At 30.8% G+C, this 19,252-nt stretch overlaps 1 protein-coding gene, 1 long non-coding RNA gene and 3 other non-coding genes across 6 annotated transcripts; 1 reads left to right on the top strand and 4 right to left on the bottom strand.

Annotated features, from left to right (window-relative positions):
* Positions 1 to 3,920: 3,920 nt before the first annotated feature.
* On the top strand, positions 3,921 to 5,640 carry LOC112796880 (L-type lectin-domain containing receptor kinase VIII.2). Its single transcript, XM_025839540.3, has one exon. The coding sequence runs from the start codon at positions 4,300 to 4,302 to the stop codon at positions 5,353 to 5,355; it is 1,056 nt and encodes a 351-aa protein (XP_025695325.1). The 5' UTR covers positions 3,921 to 4,299; the 3' UTR covers positions 5,356 to 5,640.
* A 2,014-nt stretch (positions 5,641 to 7,654) lies between these two features.
* On the bottom strand, positions 7,655 to 9,459 carry LOC112796881 (uncharacterized). Of its 2 annotated transcripts, none has more exons than XR_003199452.2 (2): positions 8,390 to 9,459; positions 7,655 to 8,269 (listed from the first exon to the last, which is right to left on the bottom strand). It is a non-coding gene; the product is annotated as an uncharacterized lncRNA (long non-coding RNA). The 2 variants fall into 2 exon arrangements; XR_011881196.1 differs by having other exon boundaries at positions 9,040 to 9,457.
* On the bottom strand, positions 8,104 to 8,210 carry LOC112799100 (small nucleolar RNA snoR109). Its single transcript, XR_003200685.1, has one exon. It is a non-coding gene; the product is annotated as a small nucleolar RNA snoR109 (small nucleolar RNA).
* LOC112799104 (small nucleolar RNA snoR27) lies at positions 8,859 to 8,948 on the bottom strand. Its single transcript, XR_003200689.1, has one exon. It is a non-coding gene; the product is annotated as a small nucleolar RNA snoR27 (small nucleolar RNA).
* Positions 9,034 to 9,124, bottom strand: LOC112799103 (small nucleolar RNA snoR26). Its single transcript, XR_003200688.1, has one exon. It is a non-coding gene; the product is annotated as a small nucleolar RNA snoR26 (small nucleolar RNA).
* Positions 9,460 to 19,252: the final 9,793 nt, after the last annotated feature.

Below are 19,252 nucleotides of genomic sequence, written 5' to 3' on the forward strand. Positions count from 1 at the left end.
GTGATAGGCCTTAGAGTCTTTGTAGTGAGAAGCATCAGCAGCAAGAGATGAGTCAATCAAGAAGACATGGTGGACGTTGACCGGGGACAAAGAGAAGCGTCGCGATCAGACAGAGAAAATGGTAGCATTGGATTCGTTGATAGCAGACCACAGACGACGCAAAGAAGACGCATCGTTCAGAGATGAGTATGGTGCGATACAGGGCCACGCGGCGTGCGGTTGTCCGGCGGCCAGGTTGTGGCGGTCTCCTGCATCAATGGCGGTGGCTGTCGCGGTCTACAATGAGAACGGGGGTAGCGTGGTGACGGCGCGAAGAAACAGAACGTATAGTTGTTAGGAGTAGAGTAAAGCGGCACAGCATTAGAGGTTTGGGAGAGAGGATTTAAGGTTTGAGTGAAAAGTCAGAACAGATTTTTTTTGGATTTTTTATTTTTAAAAAATTTAAAATTTAAAATTAATTAACTTAATTTGATATTAATTTCAATTTGACCCTTATTATATACATTGTAAACTAAAGTCATTGACTACTCGTACTTTTCTTAAATTAAAAGATGTTATTATATGCGTAGATATTGCAACAATATAATTTTGTACATTTAGCTGTACTTTACAAGTAATGTTAAAATTTAATAACTACCATAGGCACTATAATCATAAGAATTATGGAAGTCTTCGTATATTATAGGAAAAATAAGGAGAGCTAACATGTTCAGTTAATAATTCGTCAATATTTTTTCTTTTAAAGTTTTCTTTTTCTCTTGTTAATGTTTTGTTTATTTCTTATTTTATTGATTGATCAAAATAATTATTTTTCATAGTATAATCATATCTAATTTTTTTGGATAATTTACCTTAATAAAATTATTAGAATCTAAAATTACAGAAATATCTTCATTAGAATTTTATTACACGTGTATTCTATTTGAATCTATGTAAGGAGTAAGTTAAACTTGATTTGCACATATGCACGTAAATTGAAGCACACAAATTTGATTTATATTCGAAAGCTCAAATCTATATGTTTTATCTAACTTATGTTTTTATAGCAATTATATATTTGTAGTGTATATTTTTTGCATTTATTAAAAAATTCTTTATCGATAATTATATAATTGTCGCTAAAAAAGTATAAAATGGTTAATGTCTAATGTTAATAAATATATTTGCAATTGCTTTTATTATTACTAAAAATAAAATAAATAATCGTTAAAAAGTAATTTTTCTAACCTTGAAAGCTTAAATAACTAAACATTCTTAAGATATGAAGTTTATATTTTAATAAATTTGTTTTAAATGTACAATAATAGCCTATTTTTTTTCTTAATATAATATTTTCCTATACAAACTTAAATATGAAAGAGAAGTTTCATTCGATTCAGTACTCATTTTAAATGCTGAAAAGATACCATACATAACATACATCCTCACATATATCATGTGAAACTATTTAAAACCACTAGTCTGAAAACATCATCAATTCACCCAAAGCACCATTCCCATGTGTTTATAGTCTCAGAAAACTGAAATACCATCAAACATAATACTTGATTAATTAAACATTAGCGCATACTACAAACAGAATAAAGAGAACAAAAACGTTGAATATCGCAAATTTATTGTACAAGAACTATAAGACGTTATGTGTCCTTGGTCCTTGCTGTACATCTTTTTTTTTCCCCCTTAAGTAGGAAACTATTATTTTTGCCCCTAATAAAAGATTCGTTTCCAAGATATCAAGGAGCTAGTTGTTTTTAAAAATGAACTCAATTTGACAAAATGTGTCATTTCTATAAGTGGTCAATTCGTGATTATCATCATTTTTTTTCTTTTTGGGATAACATTTAGATGGTTATTTAGAAATGTTAATTAATACTCAAATTTGTTCCTCAAAGATATAACTAATTCGTTCTTAAATTTGATTCTAAAAAAATTTGTAAATCATATTAATCTTTGAAATATAATTATAAGTCAAATCACTTATTTCATCAGATAGATTATGACATGTCACATGATGATTCAGTAGAACTAAAAAAATAAAGAACTACTAATAAAATGTACAACTCAATATAAAGTTTCTTATTTGTTGAGCTACAATTTTTCTATGATAATCGAATATAGTATGAAAGTGCTTTAACTAGAACACTTGATATCTAACACTTTGAATAACATCAAATGAAAAAAAATTGATATTCCACCTTTCTGATGTGCTTAATTCATAAGCTCATGTTCACTAGAATAAAATTTATAAGCTCGCTCAAAGATTGCAACTACTAAATATGCATTATAAGAGGATCATTGCATTCAAAAAATACACAACTACAGTTGTATCTGATAGTTGCATTCGAATAAACAACAGACGTTTGCTAGCAATTTGAGTGTGTGAGAAACGAAATATGATTACATTATAGTGTTTGGAGATCTGATATTTATAAGGATGTCTTTTTTTTCCATAACTAATACTTAAGGTTGCGAAGTAATGATAGACTACACGTATTTCGCTATCTTAGTTACAAAGTAGGATATACTCAATTTCTAATGTATTTTGCTGACTTGTTAGCGAAATATTATCGATTTTGAATTGAGCCTATTTTGCAATTTTTATTACAAAATTGGAGTAATTTGTTTTAGTGCATTTTGCATACTAGCCCAAATACCCTCACAATATAATACATATATAAAACTGAAAATGTTTTCTACTTTATCGAAGTTAATAAATAATTTTTTATTTAAATAAAAAAAGCTTCAACCAAATTGGTCTAGAAATTTAGACAAAGAAATAAATCATGATTAAATAAAAAATGTAATAATTATATTACTCCAACTAAATTGAAGCTTTAGCTTAATATAAATAAACAATCGATTTAGTAAAGTTTTTATTTTTTGAAAGTAGTCCATCAAAACTAGTTTTTGAAATATAATTTTTTTTATAAATTTTAATATTTATGTTTTGTAAATCAAACAAAAATGACTTGCTATAAATATATAAAAAACGATTATGTTTGAGAAAATAATTTTTAAATTATAAATAAAAAGACCATAATTGATATAAATATAAGGATAAATTTAGATATTTATTAATACATTATACATGAGATTATATTAAAACTTTTTATTTTGATAAATACAAACTAACTTTAAAAAAGACATTTTTAAATATTTCAAAAAGTACTTTTAAATTTTAAAAACTTCAAATAAAAGCACATTTTTTTTAATTTTTCAAATACAAAATAAATTGATTATATTTTTGAAAACTACGCATACTTCTTCAAAACATTTAACCAAATCAATTCTAACTTCAGGTCTCATTAAAAAGAAGGAAAAATTATATGTTACAATAAAATATTTAATGATAGAGCATGTTTAATTATTTTTTTTTAAATTATGTGTATAACTGACTTTCACTAACAATATTGGGTATGCATTTTAAATTTGTTACATGGAAATATAATGCACTAGTGATTTAATAATAATAATAATAATAATAATAATTTGTCAAGTTCTAATTAAAATATTTTATTTTCATGTCTTTCCAATAATAATTTTTATAAATTATATATAATATTTTAGGAAAAATTCATGCACTAAACTTTTTCTTATATTCTCATTGTATATATTAGAAATAGAAATAGATATCTCTATGTAGCATTTTGTTAGTTATTTATTCTTGATTGTATAGAATACATAATTTCTTAACATTATAAGTAAAAGTAACTGCTTATGAATAATTGTAGGGTGTAGTGAACATTGACAAGGAAAGGGTGGAAAAGGCAACAAATTGCAAAGAAGAAAACAAAAGATATATGATAATAATAAAATAAAAATCTTTATTATATTCCACTGTTCAGCAACCACAAAGGGAAAGTGTGGTGAAGCACGAAGTTGCAGAAAAAAGCAGTTTAAAAATTTTCTTGTTTGTTCACGGTATTATTAAAGATTAATTTATCGTAAATCATAGCTCTATCTAAAATTTTATTATTAATTAATAAATTACTACATGTCTTATTATTTATTTAAATAGATAAGTGAGATAACACTTGATGAACCAAATTGGTTAACGCAAATTGATTTACTATTTCAGTTAAAAACCTTTTATTTAACTTTCACAACCTCCAAACCCCACAACTTGAACTTCTCCCAATAATATTCTTTACTTTCTCTTCTCTTCTTCACTCCACAAACCCTAGAAAGTAGAAACTGAAAAGGAAAAGAAAAATTCACCTTTTTTTTATGCAAATGGGATTAACTCACCAACACTAGAGAGCCACACACTGCAAGATTCAGCTCAAACCCATTTCAATTATGGCCTCATTTTCCACTTCTCACTGCATCATTGCCTTCACATTCCTCAACTTGTTCCTCAAAATCCAAGCTTTGAACCCAGTTCCATCTTTTTCGTTCACAGACTTGGGAAAAGATCCAATTTTCAAGCAAAGTGTAGCACTTTATGGTAATGCAAGGGTTGTCAATGGCGAGTCTGAGGTTATGCTCTCTGGGTCTGGCAAAGTGATGAGAAAGAACCCCATCAAGCTTGTTGATGCTGCATCAAAGGGTTTGGTCTCATTTTCAACCTACTTTGCTTTTTCAATTTCCTTCAATGAGGGTGGGGATGGCTTGGCTTTTGTTATGGTTCCAAGTGGTTCTGAAGGTGAGTTTTTTGGTAATAACTCATCAGGGTTCTCTCTTGGATTGAAAGGAAAAAGCGGATTTGATGTTGTTGGTATTGAGTTTAGTATTGCAAATAGGGGTTCTGCTAGTTTTAATGTGGCCATTAAGGTTGGTGATTCAGTTCCTGCTAAAAAAAGCAATGTTTCTTCTGTTGTAAGAAGTGGTGAAAAAATGCATGCTTGGATTGATTATGTTGCAAGTTCTAGGAGATTAGAAGTTAGATTGAATCAATTTGGTCATTCAAGGCCATATGATCCAATTATATGGCATTCAATTGATTTCCCAAGTGTTTGGGAGTCCAAAGAAATGTTTGTGGGATTTAGTCCAGTGAAAAAGCATGATAATATTAATAGCTCTCAAGCATGCTTTCTCTATTCGTGGAGCTTTGTTTTGAGGATTTTCCCGCATTGGATGCACTCCGAGCCGGTTGATCCGAAGGTCCTTGCTACCAAGGAAACTGAGGCTCCAGTGGTGAAACCAAAGAGTGACTGCCTTTTGAGAATTCTTGCTGCTATGATATTCGGTGCCGGATGTGGAGCTTTGACAGCATTTGTTGTGCTTTATGTGTGGACCATCTTCGGCAATAGACGTCCGGTGATGCCGGAGGAGTATGTTATGCAGCCAATGGATTTCGAGTACAAGAAAGTCGACGTTGTTGTAGATAAACCCATCAAAGGTGCTAAGGAGTAGATCTGCTGGAGGGAGCTAATTGTGCCATTCACAGTTGTGTTGTAAATCAATGTTGCTTGTATTCAGGTTTTGTTTTGTTGTAATCTTCTGGTAAAGAACTGGTTAGTTTACTTTTTCCTACGTTATTGTCTTTTGTTAAGATAATTGAGATCCAGATCCAACTCTGCATCCAATATTACATAGCTTACCCCTTTTTTGTTTATCAATATATTGTGTAATGTTGCTGATAGAGATTTATTATATATATGGTTATCACTAATAACCACAATCAATCTACTTATTCAATGTTGATTGGCCCATAGTACATTAGTACCAATGTGGATTTATATTTATTTGCTTAGGGATGCAAATATAATAAAATTATGATACATGGATGAGTGGCTTCTACACAACACTATCTCCTTTGATTTGTTGAATCCTTTATGTTGATGTTATGTTGTTTTCCATTTACTAACACAGAGTAAATTAACTCAAGCATTGGTTGCCATAAAAAGGTGCAACTTTGAATGGAGTATTGATGTTAAGCATGGTCTGATCTGAAATTGTATTTTTTATCTTCGCCCCCGAAAACTTGAGATATTCATATTTAGATAGTCTTGTCTGTAACTTGATTTCTGGTTTCTGAAATAACGTAGCCTTTCTGTACTCTTTCCTTCACCAATCTTAGTAATGCAACTATCTTCTGAGAGTACGAGAATTTCGATTTGTTTGTGCACTTCATAGTGCCTATTGCTAACATCTAGCACACTTGAAATTAAGTTTTTTTTTGGTTTATGAGACCGCATGAAAAATCAAACATTTTAGTTGCTTGTCTTTTTGTTTTAGTAAATTCCTTTAAAGCTTCCTGCAAACCATTTACTCTGTATACTTGCTTGCGGAAGAGAATTTGAATCTGCTTGACTGCTTGTGATAAACCTTTTTTGGATATAAGTTTTATATCTTCCAAAAGCAAGTAAACTTGTTTCCCTCAAGGTGGGGGTTAAGTACTAGAATCGATAGTTAGTTTTATATTATCTGGTTTGGTTACTTACTATAGTTTTTTATTTGAATGCAATTGTAGGAATATTTTTAGTTGGCTGCTTCCTTTTGGCATGTTTTTATCATATTGACTAATTACAGAACACAGTAACCTAACCTTGTCCTGAACCTTACACAGTTTAAATTATGGGTACTGAAATAGTTCAAATGGCTGCATCTAGGACAAACTTGGATTAGTTAAATAGTAAGCAATACCACTTTCCAGTGCTTTCAAGTTGAGTAGTAGGAAATAGGAATGATAATTATTTATAAAAAAAAAAAAAAAAAAACAAGAAAGTGTTAGGAGAGGTGAAGTGACAACAATTTAACGGCCTATCTTTGATAATAAGTAGTAAGCACACTTGCATAGTTTATTTATGTTTTGACTTGAGTTTTGAAGTTAGTTTCTTGTTCCTCGGTCAGCTTCGGTCGTAGCACATCATCACATGGGTTTGGTATTTTCTTACCAAGTTGTGGCTTTATCATAATTCATAAGTGTGTACTATATGTCCTGCCTTTATCAATTAATATGTTAACCATGTGGCATTGCTGGCTATGCTCGTAGAGAAGGTGGTGGCTAAGCGATTTTGATGACTTCATATGCCATTTTTAGCTCATCTATTCATTGCTTTTACAGAGAATTTATTCATTGACAGCAAATTACGGATTGAACCAAATTGGTTATTAGTTTACATAAACATTCAACTGTCTAACAAACCATGCCTTCATAATGAAATAATAGTACTATAAAATATCTAAGGAATTAGTTTCTTGGGGAAGAAGAATCAAGACATTTAAATTCATGGTCCATACTTGCTGCCAAAGAGATGATATCGGATGGATATAGATGCTTATTTGCAAAAGATCTTGTCTATTGAAAACTCGCCACAAATAAACTAACTAATTTGGGTTGGTCGAATAATCAATTTACTCATCCACTTTATTAGACCTTGTCCTATCAAGCGGCCTATCAAGCTGAACAATGCCAAGGGAAACCCAAAAAAAATTCCCCACAAAAATTAAGTGATCAACATTTCTCCGTTGTATTTACATTGCATTTGAAATAATACTAGCCAAAATAGAACACCCAACAAATGCATTGAACCCTGACCTCAACACCAGATCCGTCCAAACATATTTTTCATTTCAAACAAAAAACAATTAAAAAAAAATCAAATTTACATCAATTACAATTGTATTTAGCTGACAAATATCAAAAGCTTTGTCTTTTCTCAAAACAAAAATCAGAGAAAACAAGAATCAAATCTTGCATCGCATCAAATTAAAATAAATAGGAATTCATTTTCTTGAATCAAATAAAGCAGAGCAATTTTAATAATTACTACATTTTAGAGTTAAAAGTCGGGTATAACAAAACATTATCAACAATATTTAGAGAAACGAATGGGACTCTTAATTTTGGGAGGCATTATCACTCTAAGGCTACAAAAAGAAGACTAACCATTATCATCCTGTTCAATTGATCATCAGCAAACACCAACCACGTTTTCTTTATTTATTTCTCATAAACTATATTTTCTAATTAATTTATGAATAACAGATGTAACAACTCTTTCTATAAGACTTTACTAATAACTGAAATCTACAAAGCAAAAATATGTAAATACTAGCAGGGCTGGAATTGAGGTGAAGTGCAGGTAACCGAGCCTGGTAGTCGTAGAGGTAACTTAAAAAACTACCTGAACCACCCCATAGCCATCCCTATGGAATGAGTGTGAGAAGCTCGGTAAGCAGATTTGTCGACGAGACCCAAAAATGGATCTAACAACAACCGGCCAGTAAACTTCCCTAACCGAATTTCAATTTGGCTACAGCCGGTATGGCACATTCAAGATGAAGAGTACTGAAAATTCACCCTTCCCTTGGTACATGTAGCCTACATGCATTTTTGAACAAAACTGAAATTAGATAAACTCATTGATATTAAAGAATGCAAATTATGTTCTAGAAAGTATCGTTGTAATTTTTTTTTTTGTCATTCTAGACAATATTTAACCTTAGTTGGCACGGATGGCAGCACCTTAAAGAATCACTGAATTGTAGTAAGTCAGATTACAGTTATCTTCAGTTCCTTGGAAAAGAATTGCAAATACATTACACAGTTTCTAACTGCCACTGTTGATCTCATATCTTAATCCAAATATATCAAACACTAAAGACAATGAGGACATAATACAAATACAGAAACTAGCAATAAAAACATAGTTCCTATCAGTATCCGTTTGAGGCCTAAAGAATAACAGTTCTATCAGCGAAATAGATTCAAATCAAAGATATAAAATAGAGGTTCGAAAATTAAATTAAAATCTAAAAAATCAGAGTATCACACACAAACATGTCATTTGACATAACTTTCACTACCAATCATCAAACATTCAAACATCCATTTACCAAAGCATTTATGGCAACGATTTTTAACAGCGAAAGGTAGTTACGTGATTAGGAATGAACAGGGGTAAATAATCGATGGATCTCAGCATGTTATGTTATCTTCAATTCCTGTAGGAAGTTTCAGATAGATAACGCAGTTTAAAAAATAACATCACCGATCCAGAAAATCCAACCACCCAATTCCTTTAGCGAATAAATCACAACGATAAATTTTTCCGATAATGAAAATGAGATATTGATTTATAAACAGAGCACCTCAGAAATAATTCCCCATAAGCTTCTTCACGGGTAATCAAAGTGCAAGGATAACAATTTTGAATTTGCTCATCACTGATGCTCGTATATAAAACTAAGAATCAGAAGTAAACATAAACGGTAAAACTTTGAGGATAGCTTAAATCTGAAACAGGGAACTATAGACTTGGATCTCATTCTTCGAATTCCTAATGAATGCTATGCGCATCGGTGCTTATGAGGTATAAGATGTTGGTTTAACTGTTAAAATATTGGGTTTAGGCTTTAGGGTTTTCTAAAATTTATAGAACTCCGGGGAACCCTAGAGGGTGTTTGGTCCAGCTGATATTGTATTCCTCTCCAGAATTCCCAAACGAATGAACGGTTCGTGTTTTTTTTTTTTTCTTTTTTGTCATTTTATTTTTTAGTGTATGTATGTGTATTTTTCTTTTCGATCGGGCAAAGGTATAGGCAAAAAAAAAGTTTGCTATGATTTAATGGGAGGTAAAATCACAAAGATGAGAATCGTTAGTGTTTTTTAAAATATGAAAATAATAGAACTTGTCTCTGAATTGTAAATTTTAATTTAAAATTTTAAAAAGTAAATTTAGAGACCATAAATTATTGGTCACGGATTTCTTACTCCATATTTCATATAGGAGTATCATTAACCCACCCAAAAATAATTATGAATTGAACCCCATTTTTTATTTTAAAAAAAAGTAATAATTAAAAATTGACCCCATGTTTATTAATTTTTACACGTTTTTTTCCTTTTATTTTTATCTCAGATTCAAAGTGAGCCATTTGATCTGGTAGGATTTTGCCCTTCTTTCAACCACTATTGCAATTGTCTCTTCCTCTTTCTCTGCCGTCTCTTTTGTCCACTCATCTTTGCCGCGCAACCAGCTTCCCGGCCGCCGCGCAACCCTCTGTTCTATTAGGTGTCATTTTCACCGTATCTCTTGTATATGATATATTTGATTGCTTCTTTCCAAACTCAGATTCTATTTACTTTATTTTGTTTTATTGCTTTTTCTATGGCAATTTTTTTGTGAATTTGAATGGAGTTTAATTTCAATTTGTGCTTCATATATGTTAGAGGAAACTTTGTTTCAATTGTTTATCAGTGATTCCATTTTTCTTCTATTTTTCTGGTTCATAAGTGTTGTTTCTTCTTATAATGGAACTATAATTTTATATTAAAACAATTCTGAGTTATCACTCCAAGTGTATTGGTGTTATGAAAATGCATGTATGAGAAGGACCATGGAATTGTCCAGAATGCAAGATTAACATGATTGGGCCAACAGTTGCAAAGGAAACACCACATTCCACTTGGATCTTGTACTATGAAGTTGAATGCAACAACTGAGATGATGCCAGTAACATAGCCCAGCTTCACTGATATTCACCCTTTTGCACCAACTGAACAGGCTCAAGGTTATCAGGTAGCTAGTTAGATGTTTAAATTGTTCTTTTTAGATTCTTATAAATGATCTTTGGCCTGAAAATATGGGAGAGAAGAGATTTTTTTTAATTTTATTTTCTGTGTCTAAACAATAAAATTTGGTGTCAGAAAATGTGCAACAATTTGGGTGACTTGCTGTATACCATCACTGTGTTTGACTCATTCTCTTTGCAACCAAATGCTGGAGCTGCAGAAGAATATGCTGGGCTGATGGTTATTCAAGCATATCATTTGGTATTGGCTCATTTTAAATATGTCCGCTTAACTTTTATGGAAAATATTTGCTATTGGAAAGGATTTTTTATCAATTTATGAGTTAATTTATGACTCTTCTGATTTACTTACATTCTAAAGCAGTATTTGACATATATTATTTAACATTGTATTTGATCATTTCATCCAATAGTTGATAACCTTCAGTTGTGCCATTGTCTCTTGCTATATATTTATAAGAGGTTGTGCGGAAGATTTTAGGGCTTTCTTCTGCTATTGTTAAGAAATCTTTGTAAGAATAGCGTAGGAAGTAGAATTTAACAAAAACCACAGTTTCCTTTGATGTTGTACACTCTGATGTTACATTATACACTGCTTGATCGATGCACTTTTGGCATTTCTCTGGCATTATATCGGCATTGCACTGGAAGAGGCCATAGACGCTGCTATTACCAGAAGAAACGACCTTGGTAATGTGGGATCGGGCAGAGTTAGTGGCATTGGAAGAAAGCCAAGATAAAAGAGTTTTGAGGTTGGTATGGTTGGTGCTGTTTAACTCAAAGGTGCTGTTTCCTGTGCAGTTAGAGATGTGGAAAATTGGTATCTGGTGTAGTTGTAGAAGAAGAACAAAACCATGTGATGGAGAGTAGCAGCAGAAACTGGAATAACAAAAACGAATTTTTTGTTCATAACGAAAAGCAATTAAGGAGCTCATATTATAGTGTAACTAGCAAGTGGAGTGCTATCTAACCTTTATTTTGATGATCACGCTCTCCAAATGCACATTCTTTATTATTTTAGCCAACCTTTGTTGATTTCTTTTAGAAAGGGACTCTTTATATATTTGAAAAAATCCATTTGAGCATTCATTAAGTCGTCCCTTGCTACTTATATTATTATATTTAGAGTAAGTAATAACTTCAAATATGGTGTGTAAATGGCTAAAGAGAGTTAAATAGATAGGTGTGTTATGTATGGAATATATGATAAAGGTGGAGTGTTAGAGTATTTTATTAATCAGTCATGTTATATAGGTCCAAGTTGAACATCTAATTAGATCGATTTAAATTATCAGAGGATATTTTGTATATATTCTATCAAAAAAATAGACAATCAAACCTATTTTTTGATTCAATAGAAGTCCAAAGAGGTGATTAGAGTCTAAAATAATGATAGATATGTAAAAAGCAAATCCGATTATGCTTATTCCTAATCTTAAATGAAACGGAACAACGCAGATTAGAGTCTAAAATAATGATAGATATGTAAAAAGCGAATCCGATTATGCTTATTCTTAATCTTAAATGAAACGGAACAACGCAGCCCACAGGATCTATTATATATAAACATAACTCTATTTAGATACGCTCAAATGACTGTCTTCTATATTGTCTAAATTTTACAAATATAATTAAAAAAAATTTTATCCCTACTTTTTAAGCAAAAATCATAAGCACTATAAAATTTTCCAAAGATAATTAAATAGTAAAGTGTCTATATTTCTTTAAAAAACTTATCATGTCATTTATCTGGATAAGGTAATAAAGCAAAAGGAACAATTAAACATGTTTTACTTTATGCTACTTCGTTTCATTGTCAGTGATTACTTAATAAGTAACATGCCATATTTTTTTTAACATAATTTAGCTGGCTTGTGGTCCGGATCTGGAATTATAAAAGAATATAGAAAGAAAAGAATGCAGCTGGAGTCATATTTAATTAGTGGGAGGTTGAAAATACCAAGAGCTATCTTTGCATAACATAGGTTACACACGTCTCCATAAAATGGATATTTTTGCTGCTATAAATCTAATAGCATTAAACCTGCTTTAGTGGAATTGATTCGTATTATTGAATTGCTTTCATACAGGTATAATAGATTTCATCAAGAGCTTTCTTCAACATAGCAGAGATCCTGCCCTTCAACCTTAGACTTCATTATTCCAGTTCAATGAATAGAATTTCTTTCTACATAACTAAGCGTCAAATCATAAATTTCAGAATATTTTACAAAGTATGGTTTGTTTAGTAATATGTCTCAACATATAGAAAACTTTTACATTATAATATTACTTTAACTATCAACCTTTCTATAAAATATCTCAGAAATCACGTTACACCAACAGCAAAACAGTGATAAACAAACTGCAAACCTAACAGATAGAAAATGAGCTGCATACTGGTAAAAGAAGTTCACAAAACTTTGCTATCTCCGGCTTCAGTAGAAGTATTAAGCACCTCTATTGTTTCCTTATATATTCAGCATCACTACCTTGAGATTTTCCTGCCATTGGATAAAGCAAATAGATAGGGTCAGAAATGCATTAATGAGGAATAATTACAGTATAGGCAAAAGTCACATTGAGAATGATACCCCTTTTCCCAACAAAAAAAAGACACCCCGCTGCAAAACATCCTGCATTACACAAGATCTGGGGAAGGACTGCACCCCAAAGGGTGTAATGTAGGCAGCCTAATCTGATATAAGCATCAGTGGTTGGCTGATTCTAAAGCTTGAGTTCACGTGAAAACAACTTAACCGTTGTTCTAAAACTCCCTTAAAATTTTCTTTAAAAAAAAATAAAATGAAAAACGCTTCACCTCGAAATAGTAAGGCAAGGTGGGTGCCACTTGAACCATAGGTGGCCAGAGACAAAAATAAGAGAAAGGGGTGGAGAGAAGGAGAAGGAGAAGGAATTCAAGCAACTTAACACAACCAGTTGAACTATAATAGAATCAAAAGCTATCATAGAAACCTCAAGCTACAATACTGACGCTATTTTGTCACCCTCATTAAACTATGAAGGTCAACGTTACTGATAGCTTTACTCCATCAACTCCAGGAGAAAGCTGATCAACGTTACTGACGAATTTCCTTTATCGCTTTGCACATCTGATAAAGAGATTCGCCTAAAATTCCAGCTCAATGGCACTCAGACACAAGAAAAATTCAACTACCCAAGAACTATGTACACAGGCTACACATTTTCTTTTCACATACCACTATATCATCATTAATTTTAGTTCACCTAAAAGATTAATTTTATTTGCAAATTATCTTATGTATGATATCAAATGTGTTGTGAAGGGTCATCCCCTACAAGCAATACAATCTGTACATATAACTCAAGTTTAGGTTGTTTCTTATCAAAATCATACAAAGTAAATAAATATTCAGTTACATTGTAGTCTATTTTTCATACCATGTGACACAATATTAAATAAATGCAGCTAAACTTTAAGATCAATCATTTATTAGATAATAAAAAATTTTAAGATCTATCATTTTTGTTTCTAATTTCTTCATTTTGGTAACTAACATTCACACCGCCCAAACAACATGTACAATAGCAAGAACAAAACTTTTTGCTAAAAATTGAATCAGCTACGCATAAACAATGTCTAAAGACAACCATTTAATTTAGACTTTCTTTATGGTTTTATCTATAATTTTTATTTTTCTACGATTACCTGTCTGGATGCCCTTCATCTGATCTACTGTTCCTCTTAAAGATTCTACAAATCTTCTCATATAATCTAATCATTTAATTCTACCATCTTTCCGAAATAAATGGAACTCCAACTTTCTCTCTAATGCATTCATTGCCAGTCATATCATTCTCTGAATTAACATTCATCACAATTCTACAGTTATGGCTTAATAAGGTCTTTGGTCCTATATTTTCCTATATACATTCATTTTAGCCTATCATATTTTCATGACACCAATACACCTGGGGTGATGACTCAGAATTGTTTTAATATATAAGAAGAAACAACACTTATGAACCAGAAAAATAGAAGAAAAATAGAATCATTGATAAATAATTGAAACAAAGTTTCCTCTAACATATATCAAGCACAAATTGAAAGTAAACTTCATTCAAATTCACAAAAAAATTGCCATGGAAAAAGCAATAAAACAAAATAAAGTAAATAGAATCTGAGTTTGGAAAGAAGCAATCAAATATATCATATACAAGAGATACGGTGAAGATGGCACCTAATAGAACAGCGGGTTGCGCAGCGGCAGGGGAAGCTGGTTGCGCGGCGAAGATGACGAACGAGAGAGACGGCAGAGGGAGAGGAAGAGACAATCGCAATAGTGGTTGAAAGAAGGGCAAAACCCTACCAGAACAAATGGCTCACTTTGAATCTCAGATCAAAATAAAAGAGAAAAAACGTGTAAAAAAAATTAATAAACATGGATCAATTTTTAATTATTACTTTTTTTAAAAATAAAAAATGGGGTTCAATTCATAATTATTTTTAGATGGGTTAATGATACTCCCATATGAAATATGGAGTAAGGAATCTGCGGCCTAAATTATTTATTTTAATTATAAATTTTTGAATACTGAATTCACATTTTTTATTTTTAATATTGAATTAATAATGGTATTTTTTTAAATTGTGATCTACTGTGGTATTTTTTTAAAATGTTAGATGATTTAATGTACAGTGTACAAATCGCACCGTCTGATTTTTAAGAGATACAAAAATTGGACCGTCCGATTTTTAGGTACACAAATCGGACCGTCCGATTTCTGTACTCGGACCATCCGATTTGTGTTAAAAAATTAAAAAAATTTGGAGTACACAAATTGGTGGTCCGATTTGTGTATTCCAAATTTTTTTAATTTTTTCAACACAAATTGGTAAATCGGTGGATCCGATTTGTGTACCTCCATAATTTTAAAAAACACTAAAAATCACCACATTAAAATATAACACTCATTCTACTACCATATCAAAATTTTTTAGCCGTAAATTCACGCTTCAAAAATTATCTTTTTTATTTTTAAAATTTTTAAATATACAATATATCATAATTCTCATATTTCAATAAATAATAATATTATATTTTTTTTAATCACAAATCTCAAAACTATATGATAATTAAAAAGTATAAGGGTATATATAAACAAGTTTCGATAATCGAACGGGTTAATAAATTAGTCGAATAACTAGTTTAATAAATTGATAGTCCAACTGAAATTAAATTATAATTGAATTAGTTTAATTAAATATAAATAAAATTATTAAAAATTTAACATATAATATTTAAATTTAATATTTTTAAATTAATAAAATTTAAAATTTTATAATTTTACGTAATAATTTATTTATAATTTATCGTTAGAAATTTATAAACAAATTTAAATATCAAAATTTATAACTCCTAAAAATAAAAATGAACATAAATAATAAACACAAAATATTCTATCACCAAAAGTAATAACAATAAGGCTGCTTTTATTTACAAGCACAAGACGCAGAGACAAAAACACAGAGATATAAAATTATGTTTGGTAGATGAAATATGGACACAGATATTATGTCCAGAGATATTGAATTAATGTATTTTATATTTTTCTTGACATAAAGACACTGACAAGAGATAAATTTATCTTTTTATTTTTTATTTTTTATTTTTTTATTTTTTTATTATTCGTATTAATTTTTTATAATTATATTTTTTATCTAAAGCTTTTGTATGAAAAAAAATCAATTATCAATCAGACTTTCATAATTTATTTTTTTATATTGAATTTATCACTAAACAAAATACAAAAACATTAATTTTTATATTTTTATTATTTATATTTTGTTCTTCTGTCTTATCTTATTCTTATAACCAAACACAGTCTAATAAACAAGTTTTCATATAAATAAAAAATACTACCCATCACAAATCATAATCATTATTAATTATCAAAATATCTTCATCATTATTAAAAATTTCTAATTAAAACAACAGTGACAATTGGTGAGTTGATTTGGGGCTGACTTTAAAAATAAATTTGCTGGTTTGTAGGCCTGAAATTTAAGAGCCTCAACAGATTTATCTAATCACAATAAAATTAAATTAAATTTTCATGTATCATTTGTGAAGTCTCAAATCTCAACTTATATGTAATACTCTCTAAAAATATATACTTGAAAATAAAATTCAAAGGCTACTAGTAGTGTTTTTCTTTGTCAGGAAGGAATACTAGTGTTATGTAATGCCATAAGTCTATAGCTTTGAGCTAACCTCTTTTTAGCTGTTCCTATGTTATACTTCTCTTAAAAAGCCACTGAATATGGAGATCTTGCTCTTGAAATGATGAGATGGGCCTAACTAAATTTATAGCTAATATGATGTAAAAAGCAAGAAATGATGAGATGGGCCTAACTAAATTTATGGCTAATTTAATGTAAAAAAATAAGATTATCAAACTATTTTAGTGATTAGTTTATTAGTCTAATTGATTTAACTATTAGTTTAATCAAAAAAATTATTTTATAATAAATAAATATAAATAAATTATTAAAATATAATTATAGTATAATATAAATTTTAAATATCATTTAAATTTAAAATATTATATTAATTAAAGTCTTATAATTTTATTAAAGTACAAACTCAAAAATCAAATAATAAAAAAATATCTAAATACGAAAAGGCTATTACTACCATTACTATTTTAACGAAAATCAACATTAATATCATCTAACAAAATAAAAGATACACATTTTATCAATATGTTAAAATTAATATTCCAATAAATAATTAAAAATAAATATTTATAATTAATTTTAATAGATTTAACTATTGTTTTTTAAAAAATTATTTTATTAAATATTTTTTGTTTCATAATAATAATAAATATGAAAAATTATATTAGAATACATTACTTTACTATTTTACTCATGTAATGTCTTTGTGGGTTCTACTAGTTTTTTTTTTTTGGATTTGGCTATTTTACTTATATTGTACTTTTGGAATTTTAGATACTACAACAACAATAAAGCCTTGTCCCACTAGGTAGGGTCGGCTACATGAATCAAATGACGTCATTGTACTCTGTCATGTATCATGTCTACAGAGAGATTGTTTACATGTAGATCTCGTTTGACTACCTCATGGATGGTCTTCTTAGGTCTTCTTCTGCCTTCCGCCCCTTGTCCATCTTCCATCTCATCCACGCTCCTGACTGGGTGTTCTATCGGTCTTCTTCTCACATGTCCAAACCACCTGAGACGCGATTCAACCATCTTTTCTACAATGGGTGCTACTCCAACTCTCTCCCTTATATCTTCGTTCCTTATTTTATCCAATCGTGTATGACCACTCATCCATCTCAACGTCTTCATCTTTGCCACACTCAACTTATGTTCGTGCTCCCCTTTGGCCGCCCAACACTCCGTGCCATAAAGCATAGCCGATCTTATAGTGGTGCAATAGAATTTACCTTTAAGTTTTAAATGCACATTTTTGTCGCATATAAAACCAGATGCACTCTGCCATTTTGACCAACCTGCTTGGATCCTATGATTTACATCCTGTTCAATCTCTTCATTATCCTATATGATGCACCTAAGATACTTAAAACTTTTAACTTTTCGTAGAATGTTTTCTCCAATCTTCACCTCTATATTAGGGCTTTCCCTTCTCAGACTAAATTTACATTCCATATATTCCATCTTGCTACGGCTTATGCGCAGACCATCACTTCTAGAGCTTCTCTCCATAAGTCCAACTTCTTATTTAGGTCTTCCCTTGACTCTCCCATAAGGACGATATCATCGACAAAAAGCATGCACCATGGTATAGGCTCTTGGATGTGCTCTGTGAGTACTTCCAAGACTAATGTGAAAAGGTATGGACTTAAGGATGATCCCTGGTGTAATCCTATACCAATAAGAAATTCCTCTGTCACACCACCTTGAGTCTTCACACTAGTTGTGGCCCCATCATACATGTCTTTAATTGCATGAATATATGCAATCTTTACTCTCCTCTTTTCTAAAACCTTCCATAAGACCTCCCTTGGCACCCTATCATACGCTTTTTCCAAATCAATAAACACCATATGTAAATCCCTTTTATTACTACGATACCTCTCGATCATCCTTCTTAATAGGTATATCGCTTCAATGGTAGATCTGCCTAGCATAAATCAAAATTGGTTCTCTGTTACTTGTATCTCTTTTCTCAATCTCCGTTCTATCACCCTTTCCCATAACTTAATGGTATGACTCATGAGCTTGATCCCTCTATAGTTTCTGCAACTTTGTATATCCCCTTATTCTTGTAGATAGGTACCAAGGTGCTCTCTTTCTACTTATCAGGCATCTTCTTTGACCTTAAAATCTCATTAAAAAGCCTGGTTAACCAGTTGATACCTTTTTCTCCAAGGCCCTTCCAAACCTCAATCGGGATATTATCAGGTCCTACTGTCCTGCCATTTTTCATCTACTTTAGAGCTTCTTTTACCTCGAAATCTTGAATCCTTCGATAGTAGCAAAGTTTTGATCTTCTTTCCTTGTGCATAACCGACCAAGGTTCAGAAGAGTCTTCTATTCCTCATTAAATAACTCGTAGAAGTAGCTCTTCCACCTTTCATTAATCTTCTCCTCTTGAGCCAACACTTCTCCATCCTTATCCTTTATACACTTAACCTGATCCAGATCTCTCGTTCTTCTTTCAGGGCTCTTTGCGATTCTATATATACCCTTTTCTCCTTCTTTTGTGCCCAAAGACTGGTAGAGACCCTCATATGC

The sequence above is a fragment of the Arachis hypogaea genome, chromosome 4 (assembly GCF_003086295.3).
Source record: "Arachis hypogaea cultivar Tifrunner chromosome 4, arahy.Tifrunner.gnm2.J5K5, whole genome shotgun sequence".
Taxonomy (NCBI): Eukaryota; Viridiplantae; Streptophyta; class Magnoliopsida; order Fabales; family Fabaceae; genus Arachis; species Arachis hypogaea.